The sequence below is a fragment of the Microcaecilia unicolor genome, chromosome 1 (genome assembly GCF_901765095.1).
Source record: "Microcaecilia unicolor chromosome 1, aMicUni1.1, whole genome shotgun sequence".
NCBI lineage: Eukaryota > Metazoa > Chordata > Amphibia > Gymnophiona > Siphonopidae > Microcaecilia > Microcaecilia unicolor.
Window position 1 is genome coordinate 22,148,763 of NC_044031.1, and position 25,388 is coordinate 22,174,150.

Below are 25,388 nucleotides of genomic sequence, written 5' to 3' on the forward strand. Positions count from 1 at the left end.
CCTTCCCGAGGGAGGTGATGTCACAGGGAGGGGGAGCTTGCAGCTGTGGTATGGATGCTGGGAAATACAGTCCTACTGCTACGCACTGCGGTAACTATTCAGACAAAGGAGCAACTTAAGACTACATTACCCGGCATCCAATGCAGGACAATCCTCCTCTCCTGTGATATCATCATCACTTCTTCTTGGAGAGAACAAAGAAAAGAGCTGTGCAGAAGAAATCCGTCACCCAGAGGGAAGCAGAGAGCCAGCAACACTGACCCAGAGCACTTAGAGGACCCTGTAGGGAAGGAGGGAGCCAGGACTGGAGAATCATGGCTGCAGGGGTTTCTGCTCAGCAGGTAGGAGGTGGGCAGCAGGGGATGCCATGATCCAGCCTGTCGGGCACACACATTGCATGGGGCAAGCATTACCAAAAGCCGTGAAAACGACTTATGATCACCTAAACTTCCGGAAATCATTAAAAACTAACCTGTTCAAAAAGGCATACCCTACCAACCCAACTTAAATGCCTGTATCCTGCAACACAACGAAACCAAAGCTCGTAATGGACATATAATCAGTGGCATACCTAGGGTAGTTGACACCCGGGGCCGGTCATTTTTTAACACCCCCCCCTCCAAAATCCAGTACTAGGCATACCGAGAATACAAAACACTCAGGACCTATAGAGCAATTCTACCATACCATAAGCAGTCATTTCTACGAGTCACACAAGGAAAAGGAAAGCATCTTAAACACTACAGTGAGCACTAGAACATCAATTCACCTATTGTAAAACGAAACCAGACAGAATAGTACAGATCGTCAATCCTGCACAGTCAATGCCAACCGAAAGCCATGTCTTTTTCACAAACACAGATACACCCCAATCCACTATAGAATAAGTAATCATAAACTTTCTATTTAGACAAAAATTAAACTGAACCCCCAAGATGCCAGACTCTGCATACAATGCAACACCACAGAAACAGAAAATGTCCCCTAGTACTGTGCAAAATATAAAGACAGCAGATGTAAATTTGAAAAAACTAACAAATACCAATCACCACTTTACAAATAGAAATAAAACAAAAACAGAAAATAAAATAATACCATTTTAATGGACTAATACATTTAGCTGTCAGAGGCCAAAACCTTCTTCCTCAGGTCAATACAGTATAGTGCTGTTACAGTATCCTATCCTGACTGGAGGAAGGGGGTTTTGTTCTCCAAACGTTAGTAAAAATTTATTAAAACTAGTCCAATAAAAAGATTACCTTATTTACATGTTCTATTATAAACATTTATTAGCACAGCTACAATACTACTTTATCCTAAAGCAAAAAAAAAAAAATTATTTTATTTACAGTTTCTCTGTTCAGCTTTCCTCATCTTCTTTTCACTGTCTTCCTTCCATCCAGCATCTGTCTTAGTTCTCTCTCTCTCTGCCATCCAGTGTCTGTCCTCTCTGCTGTCCCTTCCATCCAATGTCTACCCTCTCTCCATGCCCTTCCATTTACATCTGCCCTCTATCTCTGCCCCTTCCATTCACTGTCTGCCCTTTCTGCCCCTTCAATCCACCATTTGCCCTCCCTCTCCCATCCATCCAGGGTCTGCCCTCCCTCTCCCCCTTCCATCCAGGATCTGTCCCCTCTCTGCCCCTTTTTTCAGCCCCCAGTTCCAGCCCCCTTATCCCACCTAGTTCTAGCCCCAGTCCACATCTCCTACCTTTCCCCCCTTTTCAGCCCCCAGTTTCAGCTCCACTATTCCACCAGTCCGCAGTTTCAGCCCCAGCCCTTTTCTCCCACTAGTCCCGAGCTTCAGCCCCAGCCAATTCTCTCTGTCCCCTTTTCAGCCCCCAGTCCTCACAGTTTCAGCCCCTGCCCCTTTTCAGCCCCCAGTTCCAGTACTAGCTCCCTTATCCCACCTACCCTCCTTTTCAGCCCCCAGTTCCAGTCCCCTTTTCATCCACATGCCTTGCATTAGGGCCCCCCTTTTCAGCCCCAGACCCATTCTCCCACCTGCCCAGGCATGCCCCATTTTCCCACCAGCCCCAGGCATGGCCCCCATTTTCTCTCATGGCCCCTTCTCAGACCCCAGTTCCAGGCCCCTTCTCCCATCTGAGCATCCCCCCACCCCACCCCAGTCCCCTTCTCCCATCTGAGCACCCCCCCACCCCAGTCTTCTTCTCCCATCTGAGCACCCCCCACCCCAGTCCCCTTCTCCCATCTGAGACCCCACCCCAGTCCCCTTCTCCCATCTGAGACCCCCTCCCCTCCCCAGTCTCCTCCCATCTGAGCACCCCCCACCCCAGTCCCCTTCTCCCATCTGACCCCCTCCCCAGTCCCCTTCTCCCATTTGAGCACCCCCCACCTCAGTCCCCTTCTTCCATCTGAGACCCCCCTCCCCTCCCAGTCCCCTTCTCCCATCTGAGCACCCCCCCACCCCAGTCCCCTTCTCCCATCTGAGCACCCCCCACCCCAGTCCCCTTCTCCCATTTGAGCACCCCCCTCCTCAGTCCCCTTCTCCCATCTGAGACCTTAAGAGCTTGTTGCGAGAAACGAATATGTTCGAGTCACAGCAAACCCAAAAGTGAAAGCATTTGTTTTCTGCTTTTAAATATGTGTCCAAGCTAAAAAAAAAAAATTTAATGATTATATTTAGGCCGTAGAAAACCGACGCCAATGTGTGCTTCTAAGTTCAGGTTTTGCCAGATGCATGCGCACAGGAGCCGAGCTTACCACGGTACTCTTCTGTGCAGAGCTATCCACCTGCCGAAACGCTTCTGCGCTTGCGCCACGCGCTATCCTCCCTAATGGTCCACGCTATGAGTGCACCTATATTTGCATCTCATTAGTGCTGAGCATTAGAGAGTTCTGTGCTGTTTCGGCAGTATTTTTGCAACGCTGTTCGAAACAGCGCCCGAGTTTTGAGCAACAGGGCCTCAGTTTCTCCTTCCCGTGACCTCTTTAGATTAACCCAAGGTTAGATTGAGAACAGGAGACGGCATGAGCCTATCTAGCCCGTTATGTGGGCTGAAGCCAGTAGGCGGAGCTTGCCGCCATTTTAGTTCACCCAAAACAATAGCAAACACTATTGAAAACAATAGCAACAGACTATTAGAAATAATGGACTGCCTATGCTTGGTCCATCTGTAAAAAGACTAAAACTGTTCCAGTTGGATAGGCAGTGCCTTTCAAGGTGGAGGAGAAACGATTTGTTTTCACTTATCTGACTGCTGTTTTTTTTATTTATTAGAAAAGCTGCCCATACCTAGATATATATCATGAAATAAAATTGAATCTCACTAAAACAGCTTAAAAATTATTGTAGCTGATAGAAACAGCAGTAATAAACTCTGTATTTTGTACTCGTTTTTCTACACTGTTCTATACAGTATAGTAATAAATGGCCCAGTTTAAGTGAGAATATCCTGTTTCCTGATAGGTTCATCTCAACTACCACACGCTAATCTGGAGGTATTGCTGGCCCAACACGGACGCAGGCATCCTGTGCGTGCCATATCCCCCGCTAGGGAAAATCACCCCTTATTTTTTAGCACAGTGCTAACCTGGTGGTAATTAGGCAATGCCTCATGCTACTACTACTACTACTACTTAACATTTCTAGAGCGCTACTAGGGTTACGCAACGCTGTACAGTTTAACAAAGAAGGACAGTCCCTGCTCTAAGGAGCTTACAATCTAAAGGACGAAATGTCAAGTTGGGGCAGTCAAGATTTCCTGAATAGAGGTGTAGTGGTTAGCACTGGGTTTCCGTGGAAGCCCGTACCTCCACCTCAATGGGTGGCGGTAAGAGCTCCCCCCCCCCCCCCCCCCCACACACACACTCCACCATGACCACATTGTACGAGCAATCTTACTGTATGGCCATGGCTATTTTCAGCCTTTTTTTTTACCCACTGTAGTCGCAACAAAAGCGACCCCCATTGCTAGCTCAGGGCCCTTTTTACCGCAGCTAGGTAAAAAGACGTCCACATTTTTTAACAAGAAGGAAAGGGATACAGATTAGGGCTCGTTTAGGGGGTCTTTTACCAAAGCTTAGCTTGAGTTATCTGCAGCAGGGCCCATTTTATTCTTACCTCAAGCTAAGCCTTAGTAAAAGGCCTCCCTTAATTCTTTCCAACCCCATTCTCTCTCTCTCTCTCTCTCTCTCTCTCTCTCTCTCTCTCTCTCTCTCTCTCTCTCTCTCTTAGGGTGTACTGTTTAGGGGGTAGGGCAGTTGGGGGAGGTAGCTTTTGTTGGTGGGGACATTTGCAAAGGGTAGGTTTTAGAGGTGGGGGAGAGTTTTGGATGGTGTGGCAGTTTCAGGTGTAGGTTGAGGCATATTTTGTGGTGTGGGGTAGAACATGGGGTGGGGACAGTTTGAGGGGTGGTGAGGCATTTTGAAAGGAGGAATTGTTTAATTGTTCTGTTACAGCAGCTGGAGTTCCTTTTCCCATAGAAATGCACTGAACCATTTGGTTGGGGGGTGGGGGGGCAGAGGACCAGGCTTATTTCTTTGGAATCCCTGCTCCAATTTGGCCCGTTTTCAAACCTGATATATCTTTTTACCAGGTTTACCTACAGCCAAACCTCGTCCTGTTCCATTAAGTTTTTTCTGCTTCAGAAGCTGAAACTCCTGCTCGTATAGAAATGCATTGGACCTTTTTTTTTGGGGGGGGGGGGGGGGGCGGTTATTTCTGTAGAACCCCTGGTCCAGTTTTGCCTGTTTTTACTGGTTTTCACACTGCGACCAGTTTTATCCCATGCCTTTAAATGTTGGGAAAGTTATTTTACCCACAGACGGACAGATAATCTCAAACTTTTTTTATGTTATAATTTTTACCAACTTCTAACCAGCCTTTCAGATATTTTTAAATCATATTTATTTATTTATTACGTTTGTATCCCGCGCTTTCCCACAGATAGCAGGTTCAATGTGGCTTGCGTAGTAAATAGGATTACAAAGTCTTGAAGGAGAATATTACAAGTTGTAGTAAACATAGTAATAGTAGGGTTCAGAAAATATGTGAATTAACATGGAGAGGTAAACAAAGATAGGATGAGCAAAAGGGAAAGAAGATTGGGAGGGATAAGGAGTAGGAAGGATGAAGAGGAAAGATTGAGGGGAATATGGATATTAATATTGAAAAGATACAAAAATCTAGATATTGTCTTGATTACCAAACATTGCTTAAAGTTTTGATTTGGTAAGCAGATACACCATTATATTTAAATAACGTCTTTATTACCCTTGGTGCCAGTTTCTCAAGGTTAGTCAGACATTGACAGTGTATAATGGAGATTTCTGTGTAGTTTATCGACATTTTTCACCAAATATCTGCAGACGACAAATTCGAATCTGTTTAATTAAAGGTTCAATTGCTGAACTGAAGAATAACAGAGAAAGAGGACAGATCTGGTGTCCACAGTCAAAACTGAGTCTAGGGACAAACCCAGCGGAAGAAGTCTGACAGTTCCTGGCAACCCGTCTTCCATCCTTAAATGTTAAGAGAATGAAGCCAGCTGAAATCTAATGCTTTCTGAGCACCTCCGCCTGTTCCTGAGAGTGTTTCTGGTTTGTATTTCAGATGCGGGTGGCATTCGAGGACATCGCTGTCTCTTTCTCCCAGGAGGAGTGGGAGTATTTAGATGAAGGGCAGAAGGAGCTTTACAGGGAGGTGATGAAGGAGAATTATGAGACCCTGATCTCTCTGGGTAAGGACTGTATTTATCTGCATTTTCAGTAGACAGCATCTGATTTATGAAAAAGAATTTGATACATTTTTCTGTAGCTCCTCCACTCCAGAAACTTCTACGTATGATCAGGATCTGTCTGGGCTCTGCTTTCAATCTTAAGATGACAGTGCGAGGCCAGGACTGAGTGACCATAAGTCTATCCAGTGTTCCCCATGTGTTTCTTCCCCTTTAAATCAGATACAGATCCTCCTCTAGCTCTTGTAACAGGACTGAAATAAGGGGCAGAGCAGCTGAAATTCTGAAGCAGCCTTTGAGATCAATAAAAGATCTATCAATGTGTCTCTATCGACCTTTCCTTAGCTTATAATACTGTCTGGCACCGTGAGCTGCTGCTGAATTGTCTCCAGGATTGATAAATGATAAGAGTGATACAAGAAATCATCACCCACTGCTGGTCCCATGTTCTAATTAGAGGGAAAGAGCAGATCAGGACCTTAAAAACCATGGCCTTCAAGAATCGGCCTTGGTTCCTGCTCTTTTAAACCGGAAACTGCTGGTCTTTGGAGGATTTACAGCAGTCTCTAGAGAGAAATATTAAGGTCAGGGCTCCTGGTCTCCTCTGATACCCTGAGAAGGGCCAAAAAATCAGAACCTTTCCACTGAAACGGCCGGGGTGGAACCGAGCTCTTTCCCTCTCCTTTCTCCATGAATGATCCTCCTTCTCATCTCCCAGTACCAGAAAGAGTCAAGCCGGCCAGTATTGAAATCGCAGGAGGCAGCTCTTACAAGTGCCACGATCAGTGCTGACCCGGATATTCAATGCTGGGCCATTTCTGGTGAACGATATTGAATATCCGGGTATTTTTGGCCGGCTCAAATTTAACCGGCTAAGTCAATATTCAATGCTGGCCGGTTAAGTTTATAGTGACAAAGATGGGACTGCGATTTCGGTGGTCCAGTTTGGCCGCTAAACTTAGCTGGCCAGTGTTTGAATATTCACGGATAGCCAGCTATATCGCGCAATATGGCCAGTTACCCACTGTCCCGGAATTCTATACGGCGATTGAAATTGTGCGCACAAATCCAGGCGTATTCCTTGTCGTCTTTACCGGTCCAGACCAATGGGTCATGTCCATCCACCAGCGGAAGGAGACAGAGAAAATAGTTCCAAGTAATCCGCCCCTTAAGGGTATCATGCAGCCTAGCGGATGGTGGACGGATCGTGCAGCTGCTCTGGATTGCTGGCTGGTGGCGCCTGGTGGTATCAGGTGAGTTCCCCCCCAAGACAATTCCCATCTAGGACAATTCTCACCAAGGACGGTCATTTCCCACCCTCCCTAGCCATTTTTTTTTTTTAAGTACTGACTTTAGCTTCTTTCTTGTATCGGGTCCTATAAGTCCTGGTAATTTGTTATAAATCATAATCAATGTGTCATTTTGAGGGGCTGAATTAGGTTGAAACCTAGTTTTGGGGGGGGGGTGGCATTGCCCCCCACATGAACTGCAATTTTTATTTATTTATTTACGACATTTAAATCCTGGATTAAACATGAATTAGGTTGAAAACCTAGTGTGGGGGGGGGGCATTGTTCCCCCCCCCCCCCATATGAACTGCATGTCTGGAAGAGGAAAGGGATGTGTAAAAAATAATGTTATGTGGTTGTGTGAGGGGGCACTGCCCCCCCCCCCCCCCACCAAACAATATAGAAGAGGAAAGGGAGGGAGATTACTTGTCCTAGTGTGTTTTCTGTTTTTTGGGCTCTGGGTGGGAATTGGTGGGTGGGAACTGACCTAGAACCATGCTGGTAGCCATGTTGAGGCTAGTTTTAGATGATACTCATTGGTCCTGGGTATCTGCCAGCTAGGGTGATATCCCGTGACCCTGGTTCCCTCCCCTCCCCTTATCATAGTGATGTTGTGACTGGAAGAGTAGCAGCCTGGATCAGCTTGCTGCAGAGACTGTCACCTTGATATTCAGCTGGCGTCAGGCAGTGTGGTTAGCTGCCGCTGCTAGATGTTCAATGCCGGACCATTTCCAGCGACTGGCATTGAATATCTGGGAGGGAGGAGGGGTTGGCTGGCTCTAACTTAACTGGCTAAGCGGGTATTTAGTGCTGGCCGATTAAGTCTATAGCAAGCAAAGATGCGATCCGATTTGCCTGCTACACTTAGAGGGGCATAATCGAAAGTGGGTGCCCATCTCCATAGACGGCCATGCGAAGGGGCGGGACAAACCGTAGTTTCGAAAAAAGATGGGCGCCCATCTTTTTTTCGATAGTACGGGTTGTGCGGGGCAAATACCTAGGATTTGGGCGTTTTTGAGCTGGGCGCTATCGGTTTTCAGCGATAATGGAAACCGAAGGCGCCCAGCTCAAAAACGAACAAATCCAAGGCATTGGGTCGTGGGAGGGGCCAGGACTCGTAGTGCACTGGTCCCCCTCACATGCCAGGACACCAACTGGGCACCCTAGGGGGCACTTTTACAAATTTAAAATTTAAAGTAGCTCCCAGGTGCATAGCACCCTTCCCTTGTGTGCTGAGCCCCCCAAATCCCCCCCAAAACCCACTGCCCACAAGTCTACACCATTACCATAGCCCTAAGGGGTACAGGGGGGCACCTACATGTGGGTACAGTGGGTTTTGGGGGGTTTTGGAGGGCTTAACATTAACCAGCACAAGTGGAACAGGTAGGGGGGGGGTGGGCCTGGGCCTGGGTCCGCCTACCTGATGTCCACTGCACCCACTAACAACTGCTCCAGGGACCTGCATACTGCACACAGCCTTTTAGGGCGAAACATGCATGTCGGGCATTGTTGAACCCCTGGTCTGACCGTTCAGTGCAAGTTAAGTATTGCTTATAAGTAACTTAGAGATTAAAAAGTAAAATGAACAGTTAAATAAGTAAATGAAGAAACAGTTTAATAAAATATTATCACCAGTGAGGATTTGGGTGCTGTTGAATGTCCAATAAAAGAGTGAAGTTGGTCATGTGCACTGCTGAGGCGATAAAAAACATATGAATGATTTCTATATGATATATGGTTAAGGTGGAGGTTAAAACCATATATGAGCCTTGTTAGGGGAGTAGGGAGCTGGGTATGACATTTGAGGCTCGCATACAGGCTGTCAAAAAAAAGTTTTTAAAGTTCTTTTTTTGTGGTGGGAGGGGGTTAGTGACCACTGGGGGAGTCAGGGGAGGTCATCCCCGATTTCCTCCGGTGGTCATCTGGCCAGTTGGGGCACGTTTTTGGGACTTGGGTCGTGAAAAAAAGGGTCCAGCAAAAGCGACCCAAATTCTCGCTTCTGCCGCCCTTTTTTTTTTTTTCGATTATCAGCTGAAGGAGCCCATCTCTCCTCGGCCGATAAACACGCCCCAGTCCCGCGTTCATCACGCCTCCGACACGCCCCCCCCCCCCCCGTCAACTTTGTTCGTTCCCGCGACGGAGTGCAGTTGAAAACGCCCAAAATTGGCTTTCGATTATACCGATTTGGGCGCCTTTGCGAGATGGGCGCCCAACTCCTGATTTGGGTCGAAATATGGGCGCCCATCACTTTTCGAAAATAAGGCCGTTAGCCAGCTCGCGCTTGAATATTCATGGATAGCTGGCTAAGTCGCGCAACATAGATGGTTATTGGCGAACTGCTAATATTCAGTGGAGATCATTGTCTATCTTCCGCTGAATATTAGCGGTTAGCCAGCTAAACGTTATTTAACCAAATACCGCTGAATATCGGGCCCCGTAAGTCATTATGAGCCGACTTTACTCATTTGTGCTTCTTCACCCTGGTTTTCGTGTCCGCTCCAGCTGAGAAGTATGGACCCAATATTCAAAACAATTTCAATGGCCAGGAGAGGCTCCTGGCTATTTAAATGGCCTATCCGGGGCTAACTGGGCATTTTCAGTGGCCAGTGCTGGGCAGATTTCTACGTTCTCAAGATCAAGTATACATTTGTAGTAGCACATCATATCTTATACTATGAGTTTATCTTGTTGGGCAGACTGAATGGACTGTACAGGTCTTTATCTGCCGTCATCTACTATGGAGCTCATTTTCAAAAGAGAAAAACATTTAAAAAGTGTCATAAAGTAGCCTTTGGACAAAACTTTTCTCAAGATGTCCAAATCAGTATTTTTGAAACCTGTTTTGCACACGTTCGTCCAAATCACAGCGGGGCATGTCGGGGGGGGGGGGGGGGGGGGGGTCCGAAGGCAAGATTAGGGCGGGCTTTGGATATTTTACAACCATAATCAAACAAAACAAAAATGTCCAGGGCGAAAAACTAAATGCTTGGGGCTAGGCCTGTTTCTAAAACAAATAAGGTACATAAAGGTTCCCTAAATGACCAGATGACCACTGGAAGGATTTATTTTGATGGTCGGGATAGTAAGTTTCCAAATGAAACTTGAATGAATCAGGGGTGACAAGATAAGGGAGCAAAGATGTGTATCTGGGAGCTTTCGTATGAAGTCCACAGCAGTACCCCCCAGGGAGCCCCATTGCTCTCCTGGGATGTCTGGGGACCAGTCTGCTGTAAGTGCTGGCCCTCCTACATTTTGTGCGTTTTGCACTACGCACAGAACTTCCAAAGTCCGACCTAGATGCCATATGGAAAATGCCCCTCCACATTATGTATGTTAGTACCATTGAAAATGCCCGGTTAGTGCCCAAGCTGAAACTGGCTATTTTTGGGTGTTCGGGAAGCAGAGTCGGCACTTAACCAGTTAATTTAACTGCATTGAGCCTACAAATAGGTGGGAAAATTTGTGATACAAATGTAACAAATAAATAAATAGGACCATGTACAAAGTAGTCCTGTTTTTATGTGGTTCTTCACAGCTAGTAAGTCTCGAATATCGCACTTAATCGACTGTGTTAGCCGGCTCCATAGACCTTGAAATTCAATGCTGGAGTCTGGCCATGGCTTGGCATTGAATTTCCAGTATAAACACTGGCAGCAGCCAGCAAAGCAATGACCTCCGCTGGCTGAATAATATCGGGACAGTGGACATCTGTCTGAGGCAGGAGTTCACGTACATCTGAGTTGGATATACAACTAAAATCAGCAGCTGTTGATGTCTTGTACCAGTTCGTTGGTTTGTTCATTTTGTTGACCTGGAGCCTAGGAGTGGCCTAGTGGTTAGGGTTGTGGACTCTGGTCCTGAGGAACTGAGTTCGATTCCCACTTCAGGCACAGGCAGCTCCTTGTGACTCTGGGCAAGTCACTTAACCCTCCATTGCCCCAGGTACAAATAACTACCTGTATATGTAAACCGCATTGAGCCTGCCATGAGTGGGAAAGCGCGGGGTACAAATGTAACTAAAAAAAAAAAGATACCCTAAATCTAGCCCACCCTGATAAGATAGTTCATTAAGAACTGGCAGCTTTTCATCAGAGCAGCTAAGGGTTTCACTGAATCAGACCGCTATGAATGAATGGAGAAATAACAACCCTGTGGCAGGTTGGGCAGTTGCTGCCTATCTCCTTCACCCCTTTACGCTACCGTCTTCCATGTCCGTTGTGCCATTGAAATCATTTGTCTAGTGGAACTGAACATTTTAACACCTGTTGTACAGTTGGAATCTTTGTGCATCGTTACCACCTCCTCCCACCCTCCGAAATCCTTAGGAGCATTAATAGCGATCAGTTGAAGGTCTGAGTGTGTAGAAATATTGATCCAATGTAGTAGCTACTGGGTCAGCAGTGATCCTATAAGTTGACTCGCTAGGGCCCCCTGAATCGATTAATACTGAGGATCTCATAATATGCCAGATTGTTTAAAATACCAAAGAGTTGCAGCTTCCTCTTTCATATGTGAGAAAATTATTTATTATACAAATGTTTGACTAGTTCCAGTGCCAAAGTACTCAAAGTGAGGTATAATAACCCCCAGATCCCTCTGCTTTATGATGGTGGTAATAGTTCCTCCCTCCCCTCCCCCATCATAAGATGCTTCCTGGGTACTTTTCTGAGACTGTAAGGGAAACATAACTCAATTTTCCTTTTTTTTTTTCTGAAATCAGGTTACGAAAGTGTCAATCCTGACATATTATCGAGGATTAAACAAGAGGAAGGGCCATCAGAAGAGAAAGAAGATTGTCACTCATACACAGGTGAGTAATAAGAAAAAATACTGCAGAGAGTAATAGAGTATATTGCACAGCTAAGTAATAATAAACACTGAATTGCAGAGCATAGCTAAGTGATAAATAGCGCAGAATAAGAGGAATTGTTGCAGCATAGAGCTGATTTCGGTAGTAATACTGTAGAGAATAAGAGGAGGCGATACAGAATAGTATAGATTTAATAAAAAAAATTCAGGGTAACGAGGTATTACAGAGTACAGGTTAGTATTGATAAATACTGCAGAGAGGAAGAGTTAGAGAATAGAGCTACAGGTTAGTAATAATAAATACTGTTGTGAATTTAGGGGTCCAGAGCCCCCCAAGAAGGCTGGAGTGACCTTAATCTGACTCCATCTCTAAATAGCACTAGTACTGGGGTAATCAAGGAGTTGTGAAGTTCTAAAAGGAATTGCCACAGAGAGAGACGTTAGGTCTAAGGGACCCGCATTAGTCCGCCTCTCAGCACTGGCAAGGAATAGATACCAGCCTTATGACAAACTGGATTTATGTCACAGGTTATACAATGCAGTGAAAGACAGCCTGATACAGCAAAAGCATTTATACTTACAGCCTTTCATCATTAAGTGAAGCCCACAAATCATCGTTTGGAATGAGGAGTTTATTTGCCAAGGTACAAGTCAAATAAGTGATTGACAACAGGCACATACAATCAATTAGTTATAGGAATATAATAATCCAGCTGCAAACAGGTGTTAATTAGTTCCTAATCTTTTATAATTTCTCTTACCAATTAGAGGTTTTACAAGGGAAAGCAATTAGGTAATTTGTCAATTCTGCTGGACACATTGGTTTCCCTTGGAGAGAGAGAGAGGCAACCCTTTTCTCTCCCTAACTTAAACCAGGAAATACCCTGATTTTTATAGGTGCCCTCAGGATATGGATAATATGACAGTAGATATACCTGATTGGATCTATGCTAATGTCATGGTTGTCACTGATTGGCTCATGCTAATGAGTAGCTTCTATCTTGCTAACATGGTTTTGTCTTTAGCTCGCTTGACCACAAATCTTAAGCAAGACCCTGCATCCAGCTACACCTTTCCTTTCTCACACCATGGCTGACCACAATCCTGCTCACAGGAATGTCTCATTTCTCAACTTGTTTTTCTAACTTACATTAGAGAAAATTCCACTTTGTAACAGATACGGCTTCCATTTTGTGCTGAAATCCTCCATTTTGTTTCCATATCTATTGACCTAACTTTTCCTAATTTAGCTTATTTAGGCCTCAATCCGGGCTACAAACTAGGCCATACTTTTCCAGTAAGCTCCCAGTTATGTCAGCCATCAGATTTCTGACTCAGCCAAGGTCTGTAATAGCCTGAGCTCTATGACTGGGCCCGCCACCATTCCAGTGGGGGGTCTCTGGCTGTACCATAATTATACAATACTGAACACAGAGCCGGCCCTACAACTAGGCAGATTAGGCATTCACCTAGGGCGACAGGATTCAAGGGGTGGCAGAGTGACAGCACTGAACCTGCTCCTCCCATCCTCTGTTGTACCTGCAGCACAAAAGATAATAAATAAATACATGAATACATGAATAAGATATACAGTTTACGACATCTGTCTTCTAGTATTTATATCAACATGGTATAGTTTATGATATTCTGTATTTTAAATGTCCTTTTTTTATCGGACTTTATTTTAATGTATATCTTATTCATGTATTTATTTATTGTCTTTTGTTTATAGACTCCTGATGTAGGCCATCTGGCCGAAACACAACGTTGTGTCGAGTCATTTTTAAATGTGGAATTATTTTTATTATTATTTGCTTGAAAATTAATAAATATTGTTTATTTTAAACTTGACTTTAGGTCCAGTTATATTCCCACCTTTTTGTTTACATCATGAAGTATTTCATCAATCTATTTCTAATTCTCACAGATGCTTCTCCATCTTGGCACTTCCTCTCTCAGTTCTTCCACTTCTTTCATGAAGAATTGAAGCTGGAGATATCTCCTACATTGTACCTGCCCCTTTCCTTGCGTCAGCTGTAACTGGGACAACACCATGGTTTCCAGCCATATTGTGTTTCCTTCTTTCCTCATACTCCCTGTATTTCAGCTGCTTTAATATTGATTTTTTTTTTTTTTTTTTAAAGCATTGAGAGCAACTCTTCCCCCTTGTCTTCCTTCTCTTTCCCTCTGTCCCTCCTAAATAACCAGGTATGGCAATATCTCATTCATGAGGCTCATGAGTGCAACCATTTTTGTGTTTCTGCCAGGTATTTGTGACGTGGAGTGGCCACTGCAGGAAGCAGGATACTGGGCTAGATGGTCTGACCCAGTATGGCTATTCTTATGTTCTTATCCTTTACTCCCATTTATCTAGAAGGTGTTAAGAGGATCTGTCCAGATTTCCAACCACAGTATCTGGATGAATGCTGCTAAAAATCTGGATATAACTCTGAGTATCTGTATAGGAGCTGCCCCTGCCTGCATAAGGGCCGCTGAATCTCAGGCCCTTTATATTCTTATCTAGCCCTTTAGAAATGGCTCTTCTTTAATCATTTTCAGACACATTTAACAGGTTGATTATAAACATTTCTGTCAAATATCTCCATACTATATGTCACTTGAGCAAGAAATTAAATATGTGAAAACTCACAAAAAGGCATATTTTCAAAGCACTTTGGGAGGCTAAGTTCCATAGGTTTCTATGGAACTTTGGGAAGCTAAGTGCTTTGAAAATGAGCTTGATAGTCTCGCAAAATGCCTACATGCAGATTCTCTTTTCCCAATCTTACAATTTCTGCCAATGTGGAGAAAAAAGACCTCAGCCCAACAAGAGATGCACTTAACGTAGCAACTCTTTTCACTCAGCCATCACTGGTCAGAAAAAACTCCACTACGGCAATTGACAAATCGAGTTGGGAACAAGGGAAAACTGCAGTGGCAAAAAACAGGACCAGCAGACAAACATAGTAACATAGTAGATGATGGCAGAAAAAGACCTGCACGGTCCATCCAGTCTGCCCAACAAGATAAACTCACATGTGCTACTTTTTGTGTATACCTTACCTTGATTTGTACCTGTCCTTTTCCGGGCACAGACCGTATAAGTCTGCCCCGCCTCCCACCACCGGTTCTGGCACAGAACGTATAAGTCTGCCTAGCACTATCCCCGCCTCCCAACCACCAGCCCCGCCTCCCACCACCGGTTCTGGCACAGACCGTATAAGTCTGCCCAGCACTATCCCCACCTCCAAACCACCAGTCCTGCCTCCCACCACCGGCTCTGGCACAGACCATATAAGTCTGCCCAGCACCATCTCCGTCTCCCGCCACTGGCTTTGCCACCCAATCTCGTCTAAGCTCTTTAGGATCCATTCCTTCTGAGCAGGATTCCTTTATGTTTATCCCACGCATGTTTGAATTCCTTTACCGTTTTCGTTTCCACCACTTCCCGCGGGAGGGCATTCCAAGCATCCACCACTCTCTCCGTGAAAAAATACTTCCTGACATTTTTCTTGAGTCTGCCCCCCTTCAATCTCATTTCATGTCCTCTCGTTCTACTGCCTTCGCATCTCCGGAAAAGGTTCGTTTGCAGATTAATACCTTTCAAATATTTGAACGTCTGTATCAAGGAGTCCTTGTTTTGCAACAGCTGCTTCTGGGGATAAAGGCTTATTCCTTGACCACAGTGATCTGGCCATTGTTTAGATCTTTTCATTATATCATGTATTCCTTAGCACCTGCAGCAGACAAATCCAGAGACTTGCGGGTTGTGACCATCTACCAGCAGGTGGATACAGAGAGCAGTGAACTTACCGGTATTTTTTCACGGAGAGATTGGTGGATACTTGGAATGCCCTCCCGCAGGAGGTGGTGGAGATGAAAACGGTAACGGAATTCAAACATGCGTGGGATAAACATAAGGAATCCTGTTCAGAAGGAATGGATCCTCAGAAGCTTAGCCGAGATTGGGTGGCAGAGCAGGTGGGGGGAGGCGGGGCTAGTGCTGGGCAAGACTTCTATGGTCTGCGCCCTGAAAATGACAGATACAAATCAAAGTAAGGTATACACAAAAAGTAGCACATATGAGTTTGTCTTGTTGGGCAGACTGGATGGACCGTGCAGGTCTTTTTCTGCCGTCATCTACTATGTTACTATGTTATAGAGCGGTAAGCTCCTTGGGTAGTCAGTATCCACCCAATATTCAGACCGCGGAAGAAAGCCGGGCTGTCTCCCACGGTCCGCGCTAAACCTGGATAGCTTGTAGAACACATTCACTACTTGTTGCCAAGTCCAAATCCCTGATCTTGGGATTATGTTCAGGCTCTGTGCTCTACAGCAGTGTCCTTGGAGGTGGAGTCTTGGGCCGGAGCTCACATTCATCTGCTCCAGCAGTCTCTTGTCCCAGTGATCACCAATTTCTTAGGACCACAATTAGCATCTCGCATGGAGACGTTTGGCAAAGCACAGTGTGTCAGGGTGGCTTCAACTGAACCAGCTCCTCCAAGGTGCATCTCTGGCCTACCCTCTTTTGATATCTATGACTACATCTACCAGCCTGACAGTTTGAGGAGCCCACTGTCTTCAAGACACTGCACGAGGTCTGGAACTGCATGACAATGCTGTTGCAGTCCAGTTGTCTTGGGCTCAGCGCAGTGCATAACGCTCTTCAAGCCTTTCAATCTTTTTGGAGGGCAAACCGGCTTAGATTCTCTCAGTCAACAGGGTGGCAGATAGGGCATCTTCCTTTGGCAATGGAAGTGCGCCTTCTATTTCACTGGATGGAAAGGCATTTGCTGCAGCTTTCAGCAGCCCACCTAGTCAGTGGGCAAGTGGGTTTCCGCTGCAGGAACTCCCTGGACATAAGGAATAGGAATTGGCACTGGACACATTCCAGCTGGTAACTCAGAGAAGGGGTGCTCCCCTAGTAGATCTTGTGGCTACATGTCATGCTGGCAGAGTTTCCAGGTTCTTTGGTAGAAGACGGGAGATCGGTTCAGAAGGCAGAGATGCTTTTCTTCAGCCTTTGCCGGAGTTACATAAGTACTGTTGAGAATTGGGGGGTCCCGAGCCCCCCCCAAGAAGGCTAGAGTGACCTTAATCTGACTCCATCTCTAAATAACACTAGTACTGGGGTAATCAAGGAGTTATTGCCTCTAAGGGAGACGTTAGGTCTAAGGAAAAGATACCAGCCTTATAACAAACTGGATTTAGATTACAAGTTATACAATGCATTTATACTTACAGCCTTTGATCATTAAGTGAAGCCCACAAATCATCATTTGGAATGAGGAGTTTATTTGCTAAGGTATAAGTCAAATCAGTGATTGACAACAGGCATGTACAATCAATTAATTATAGGAATATAATAAGCTACAAACAGGTGTTAATTATTTGCTAATGTTTTATAATTTCTTTTACCAATTGGAGGTTTTACAAGGGAAAGCAACTAGGAAATTTGTCAATTTTGTTGGACACATTGGTTTCCCTTGGAGAGAGAGTGCCAACCCTTGTCTCTCTAACTCAAACCAGGAAATACCCTGATTTTTATAAGTGCCTTCAGGATATGGATAATATGACAGTAGATATACCTGATTGGATCTATGCTAATGTCATGGTTGTCACTGATTGGCTCATGCTAATGAGTAGCTTCTATCTTGCTAACATGGTTTTGTCTTTAGCTCGCTTCTTAAGCAAGACCCTGCTCACAGGAAAGTCTCCCTCCTCTCTTGGACAGCTCCCTTTTTGTAAACACTTCCCTAGATACGGACATCCAAACATCCAAACATGGACATCTCTGTCTTATATCATCTTGTGATCTGACTTAGGATTTTAGCCATCAATTCCTTGATCTTGGCTTTTGCACTGCTTTTGAATGTCACACTAAATTCTAATGAGGCCTAGTCAGTGCCTTTTAGCAGTTTAAGCTGTTTAAGGTATGTAAATTGACCCACCACTATTCCAGTGGATGGATCCCAAGCGGGGACACATATTAACTTACAGGAAAAGCATGTCCTTGCTCAGCCAGTCATAGATTTTTAAACCAAGCTGGTATTTTTACAGCCTTAGTCCTAAAATCTGGCCTTCCACCCTTCCGGTGGGCATCCAGTGAGGGCCTCTTGCTGTAGTATAATTATACATTCCCCACTTGTCACCCCCTCTGAGGAGGGGTGACACAAAGCTCGTCAAGCTCGTCATCATCCATTCCAGAAGGTGGCAAGCTATCAAACGAGAGGGGGAGTTTGGGTCTTACAAATTGCTAGAAGGTATGGTGCAAGATAGGAAACTTCATTCTCAGGTTATATATTATTTGGGCATATGGAATTCCCTTTATATTATCCAATCCCTTGGGCCTTAATCTTGATGTTACCCCTCTTGAGGCTTACTCAAACCTGTAGTGAGAGAGGTTTTATGAATGGGACAAATCCATTAGTTCATCTACAAAATCTCATGAAGTATAGGTATGTGGGTAATAGCAATTTAAGGTGGATCGTACTAATAAACACTTTCAGGTCTTTCTATGACTTCTATTGTATCTGTTGCATAGTACATGGGGAGATAATCTAATGTATGTATCTCAGTGGTCCTCGGAAGGAATAGTGGTTTTGATTAAGCATTGTTATGGTGGCTCAACAAATATATGGTTAGTACTCAGATTGCAGGCTGTTTTAGGTTGTCGGTATTCAGAATCCTTAAACAGATCGGAATTCCTGGACCTTACTAGTACTCATCATTAGCATCCAATCATGAGCACTAAAAAGTGGATAGCAAGTATGAGGTTGCCTCATACAGCAAAAAGGGTCAATCCTAGGAAAATTTATATTAACAAAGGTCATGCATGTATCTTGACATAGTTTTAATTTTATAGGTGTGCGTCCGTGTATGTGTTCTTTGAAAATTACATAATTGTTTCAGATATTTCCTATGAAAGGTTCTATATTATAAGCCATCTAAAACACTGTTTCTTTGTGATGTTGGTTAAAATAACTAGTGCTGATGTTCACTTCCTGGTTCTCTATTGGGGATGTGTTCCGTAATAATGTATTAAGTGTTTTAATTTTTCTTTTCACGTCTTATCTACTACTCTCAAACTTCCTTCCCTGCCTCTTAAAGATTTGTAGTTTTAAGATATATTATTGTATAGAGTTTCAGCATTTTTGGTTCTCAAACCCCAAATGGCACAGTTAAATTTCGTTTCCGGATTCCATAATACTACGGTGCCTGCCTTATTATGTATGCAATAGGGTTCGGAGATTAACCCTTGCATAACATAATTAACTAGTAAATCTGAACTAAAGAAATTCAGGTTGCTATTATTTCAGAGCTATGTTCAGATAAGACTAGCTACAATTGCCAATTTCCTCTTCATTGAGAACCGTACCTCTGGTAGCAGATAAAGTAATAACCTTCTCCTCTTTTCCTCTCCTGAAGTATTAATTCTATGAAGACTAATTACACCAGCATGAAGTATTAATATAAAAACTTCAACTTACAGTTTTGGTCTGATGTATAGCCCTATTTTCAGTCACCATAATATCCAATGCTTGCACTGAGCAGTAAACTCAAAATCAGCACAGGAAACACCGTTATTTCGTGATTTCCTTAGGACCGAATGACAGAGATTAACCCTTGTAGTTCTTATTTTCTCTTAAGTTCATTTTTACAAAAGCTTTGAACTCAGTATATGATACAGGAATTCATTACGTGTTTCAGATTTTAATAACTAGATGGGTTTTTCTATGATTCTGTATTATCCTTGCTACTCTTTGTTTAGAATTCAATTTACAATATAGGCTTACAAGCTGTTCCATTTATCATATGAACATAGCCTACTGGTCAATTGTGTGCATTTATTGCATTATATCTTTAATTTTTTGAATTTTACTAAGACATGCTTCTACGTGTCTCCTGCTTATAAATTGGCTCCTCCTCTGTATTTAAAATATACTCTAAATTGTAAATTGATTCCTGGGAATATATAAGCTTATTTTTAGCTATCCCTCTGAATGTGAATCTTGATATGCTGTCATAATTTAGGGCCCAAATTGTGAAAGCATAGAAAGGATCAGTTTAAAATTATGGTCTCCATTTCAGGCCTCTTTGCCGCACATATTAGCCTACTTACAGGATGGTCTTAGAAAGGTCTCACTTATAACTCTTTAAGGTTTAAGTGGCGGCTCTTTTCTGTTATTGGGGTCAGATTCCACATTATCCAGATGTGGTTCATTTATTGAAAGGGGCTGGTTGTCTTAGGTCTCCCCCCTGATTGTCCTTGTCCTAAGTGGACACTTAGCATGGTTCTGTGAGTTCTGAAAAAGGCTCCCTTTGATCCTCTGAAGCAGGCTACTTTGAAAGATCTTCCTTTGAGTTACAGGTGTTGTCAGGCAGAGATCTGTTCCTTTGCTTCTCAGATTCAGGAGTGACTATTCGCACCTTTTCTTCATGTCTTCCCAGAGTGATTTCAGCTTTTCATCTTAGCCAGCCTCTTACTTCCCTCTTTTAAGGAAATGGATTGTAAGATGGATTTACGCTGGCTCCGTGGCCTTGATGTTCATCGTGTGCTTCTCCTGTATATGCAAGCTGCCAATGTTCTCAGGCAGTCCGATCATCTTTTATCCTCTGCTCAGTGTGCAGCGGCGGCTATGAAAGCAAATAGAATGTCAGGAATTATTAGGAAAGGAATGGAAAGCAATACTGAGGATGATATAATGCCTTTGTATCGCTCCATGGTGCGACCACATGTTCAATACTGTCTGCAGTAATGATCACCACATTTCAAAAAAGGTATAGCAGAATTAGAAAACGTACAGAGAGGGGCAACAAAAATGATAAAGGGGATGGGACGACTTCCCTATGAGGAAAGGCTAAAGTGGCTAGGGCTTTTCAACTTGGAGAAGAGACGACTGAGGGGAGATGTGGTAGAGGTCTATAAAATACTGAGTAGAGTGGAACAAGTAGACGTGAATTGCTTGTTTACTAGGACAAGGGGGCATGCAATGAAGTTACTAAGTAGTAAATTTAAAACGAATTGGAGAAAATATTTCTTCACTCAACATGTAATTAAACTCTGGAATTAGTTGCCAGAGAATGTGGTAAAAGCAGTTAGCTTAGCGGGGTTTTAAAATGGTTTGGGTGATTTCCTGTGTATAAGTGAGAGTGGGATGTTGTTTTTTTTGTTACATTTGTACCCCACACTTTCCCACTCATGGCAGGCTCTATGTGGCTTACATGGGGCAATGGAGGGTTAAGTGACTTGCCCAGAGTCACAAGGAGCTGCCTGTGCCTGAAGTGGGAATCAAACTCAGTTCCCCAGGACCAAAGTCCACCACCCTAACCATTAGGCCACTCCTCCACGGGAATACAAATCCTGGAGACAAGAATAAATTACTAACGTATAGATTCGCCAAGTCAGGGGCCATACTCGCGCCCATCGCTGTGCCCTTGTTGGTAAAAAGTGCCTTCAAAGGCAAAATAATTCTTGGTAAGTGCGATTGTGGCGCAGGTCAGTATCAAGTGATTGGGTATACGTCTGAGGGTGTTTCTCTCCTGAAGAATCTTCTCAACGATATGGATGGCTTCAGGTTGGGGTATATTAGTGTATAGGGATTCGATATCCATTGTAACCATAATTGTATCTGTAAGTTGTCCGTTGTAATTTTGCAAAATATTGATCATGTATGTAGTATCCTTTACATGAGGTGGTATTAATGGTACAAAAGGACGTAGAAAAAAATCAACAAATATAGACAGGGGTTCGAGTATAGATCCATTGCCTGAGATGATAGGTCTGCCGGGTGGATTTTCTAATGATTTATGGATTTTTGGAAGTATGTAAATTGTGGGAATTACTGGTTGAGAAACTTGTAAGAATTGTTTTTATTTATTTGTAAGAAAACCCATTTTAGAGGCGATGTCAACAAGTCCTGTAATGTCTGCTTTGATGTCGTCGGTTTGATTTCCTAAAAGAAAAGTCCATAAGCCATTATTAAGAGGGACTTGTGAAAATCCACTGCATATTCTAGGATAGGTAGCATAAAATCTGTTTTACTGTTCTGGGATCTTGCCAGGGACTTGTGACCTGGCTTGGCCACTGTTGGAAACAGGATACTGGGCTTGATGGACCTTCGGTTTGTCCCAGTATGGAAATGCATATGTTCTTTTTTGGGGGGGCTTGAATCGAGATCATACAGCATCTAAGGCAACTGTTTCTCATAGGCTGGAGGAGGCTGTTGCCTCTGCGTACCTTCTTTCTGGCAAACAGCTGCTGGCTTCTCCGAGCACATTCTGCTAGGGCACTAGGGTCTTGGGCAAAATTTCAAGTTTTTTTTCCCCTCCCAGACATAGTAAAGCAGCTACTTGTCCTCATTGCATACTTTTTCCAAGCATTGCCATCTGGATGTTGTGACCTGTGTAGGCTCTTCTTTCAGCCGTGGGATTTTCAGATTCCCACCCTACCTGAGGACTGCTTTGCTACATCCCACAAGTCTCTGGATTCATCTGCTGCAACTTTCTTTCCTTTTACTGCAGCAGATGAATCCAGAGAACGCCAGCCTTCTTCTGTGTTTTGTTGATTTCTCTGTTCAGAGTAATCGCTCATTTTGGTGTTACAAGGTTTTGCTGTTGTTTACGGTTAATGCTTCTCATCTGGGTGAAGGGGATCTACTATGACTATTCATTCTGTCTGCTTTGTTATGCGAAATACTGACTAACCAAGGAGCATACAGTCTATAATAGTTCAGTGCTTTCTATAACCACCTGCTGGTAGATGGTCATAACCCACAAGTCACTGGATTCATCTGCTGCCGTTATGGGAAAGAAAATGATCAGGTAAGACGTCATTTTTCCACATTTTAGAAACCACTTCTGTCTTCTACCACATTATTAATATCTTTTGTTTTTTTTCAGCAAATCAGCTGATCCCACAACGAAGGAAGAGAGAAAAGAATCAAGAAGATCCTGTAGCAATGGAACAAATCCAAAGACAATCAGAAATTGTCTGTGAGAATATTTTCCCGGATCAGAAGAGGAGAAACACAAGGAATGGGCAGCAGAAATCAGAAGAGAAGAGAGACCCTGAGGGTGGCTCACTAGATAAAGTCCCAAAGTATGAGAGAAATTGCAGGGAGCTTAGTGACGTCCATGGGCATCAGAGACACTTAGCAGAGAGACTCTTTCAAAGTAATAATAGTGGTAACATGACTTCTATCCCTGACAAGGAAGAGGAGAAAAGAAAAAAAGACCAGCGTACATGTATTATATCTAACAAGAGCATCTGTTTCGTATATCCTCATGGTCTGATGAGCTTCCCCTGGTCTTCAAAGCTCCAAATACAGAAAAGAAGTTACCAAAAAGACAAACAAGCAAAACCATTTACATGTACTGAATGCAAGGAAAGCTTTGCGTGGCTTTCAGAGCTGAAACGCCATCAACTGCTGCACATGGGCAACAAAGAATTTACATATCCTGAGTTTAATAAATGCTTCAAACACCTTTCAGAGCTCAAAAGACACCAACGGAGCCACATGGGCGCGAAACAATTTACATATCCTGAGTGTAGCAGAAGCTTTGCTTGGTGTTCAAAATTTAAAAATCACCAAATACTTCACACAGGAGAGAAACCATTCACATGTACAGAATGTAATAAAAGCTTCTCTTACTTTTCAAGTCTAAAACGTCACCAAGTGAGCCACACTGGAGAGAAACCGTTCGCATGCATCAAGTGTAACAAAAGCTTCTCTTACTTTTCAAATCTAAGATATCACCAAATGATGCATAGGGGAGAAAAACCATTTACATGTACTGAGTGTAATAAAAGCTTCATTCACCATTCACAGCTAAAATATCACCAAATGGTGCACAGGGGAGAGAAACCATTTACATGTACAGAGTGTAACAAAAGCTTCATTCAACCTTCACAGCTAAAATGTCACCAAATGGTGCACAGGAGAGAGAAACCATTCAAATGTACCGAGTGTAACAAAAGCTTCTCTTATTTTTCATATCTAAAAAGTCACCAAATGATGCACAGGGGAGAGAAACCATTTATATGTACTGAGTGTAACAAAAGCTTCTATTATTTTTCAAAGCTAAAAATTCACCAAATGAATCACACAGGAGAGAAACCATTTACATGTACGGAGTGTAATAAAAGCTTCACGCACCGTTCATATCTAAAATATCACCGAAGGATTCACACTGGAGAGAAACCATTTACATGTACTGACTGTAATAAAAGCTTCACTCACCTTTCATCTCTAAAATATCATGAAAGGACACACAAGGGAGACAAATCATTTATATGCACTGAATGCAATAAAAGCTTCACTCAGCTTTCAGACCTAAAAAAACATCAAAAACTGAGTGTAATAAAAGCTTCACTCAGCTTTGAGACCTAAAAAAACACAACAAAAATCCATACTGCAGTAGTAGATTTGAGAGACTGAGATCATACTCCACATATCCTGGCTTAGGAGTGAGGTTCATTCCTATCTTACTATGTACAAAACTAATCCATTTAGAAAAAATGAGGAACTGAGTTCGATTCCCACTTCAGGCACAGGCAGCTCCTTGTGACTCTGGGCAAGTCACTTAACCCTCCATTGCCCCAGGTACAAATAAGTACCTGTATACAATATGTAAGCCACATTGAGCCTGCCATGAGTGGGAAAAGCGCGGGGTACAAATGTAACAAAAATTAAAAAAAAATTGTAATAAAAGCTTCGTTCTTTCAAATCTAAAACAAAAGTGCACCAAGTGAACTACATTGGAGACAAACAGGGTTAAAGGAAACACAGTATAAATTCAGCAGCAGTCACTGGTGGATTGTTGTGCATCTCTAAGGGGGAGAGAATATTTTTTTCTCCAGTCTTTCATGTGGTCACCATTGCTTAACATGTTTAGTGAACTTCAGCAGTGTTTTGCAACAATTGAACTATGATTGGGGGGGAAAAAAAAGGAAGAGTATATACTTGCCAAATGTCACCCAATATGAAAGGTGCTGTAGAAAGTATATAAACTTATAGAAATAAAATTCATTGTCCCACACAGGATCAGTAAAACTGGTGTTATCAGAGCTGCACAATATATTTTATTGCAATAAGGAGGGAAGACTGGGAGAGAAGTCTCTCTCCTTCCAAGTCTCCCTGAAGTATGACAATCCAAATGCTTACATTTATACCCTTAAACACATATGAGATAATTGATCCATGTACACAGTATTCCATAGCATCAGCAAAAGCATACTTTTTTTTAGAAGGCTGAACTTAAAGTAAATATGCTAAAAGTCTAAAGTGTAAGGGCATAGATCAGCGGAAAAACCTATTACATGACATTTATCAACTACTTTTAATTTATGACCTGTTTTCTTTAGTTAAACACAAATTATACTTTACTTTTCCAAAAGAAGACATCTATCACAAATACTGGTCAGTTTCAGACCTTCTGTAACCTCTGTCTTATGGCCTTTCTTTGTCAGTACAGAAAAGAGGTTTGTGGTAAACATTTTTATTTATACTCGCCTGGCTTTCCCTTAGGTCAACTAAGCCAGCACATTGGTCAGTAACTCAGTTAAGACAATTTCTTTTAAAGGCATAACT

At 43.3% G+C, this 25,388-nt stretch overlaps 1 protein-coding gene across 1 annotated transcript; it reads left to right on the forward strand.

The window, feature by feature from the left end:
* The first annotated feature begins 199 nt into the window (after positions 1-199).
* Positions 200-24,188, forward strand: LOC115460647 (gastrula zinc finger protein XlCGF57.1-like). Its single transcript, XM_030190446.1, has 4 exons — positions 200-341; positions 5,575-5,701; positions 11,708-11,797; positions 22,699-24,188. Exons 1-4 carry the CDS (start codon positions 315-317, stop codon positions 24,186-24,188), a joined length of 1,734 nt encoding a protein of 577 aa, XP_030046306.1. The 5' UTR covers positions 200-314.
* Positions 24,189-25,388: the final 1,200 nt, after the last annotated feature.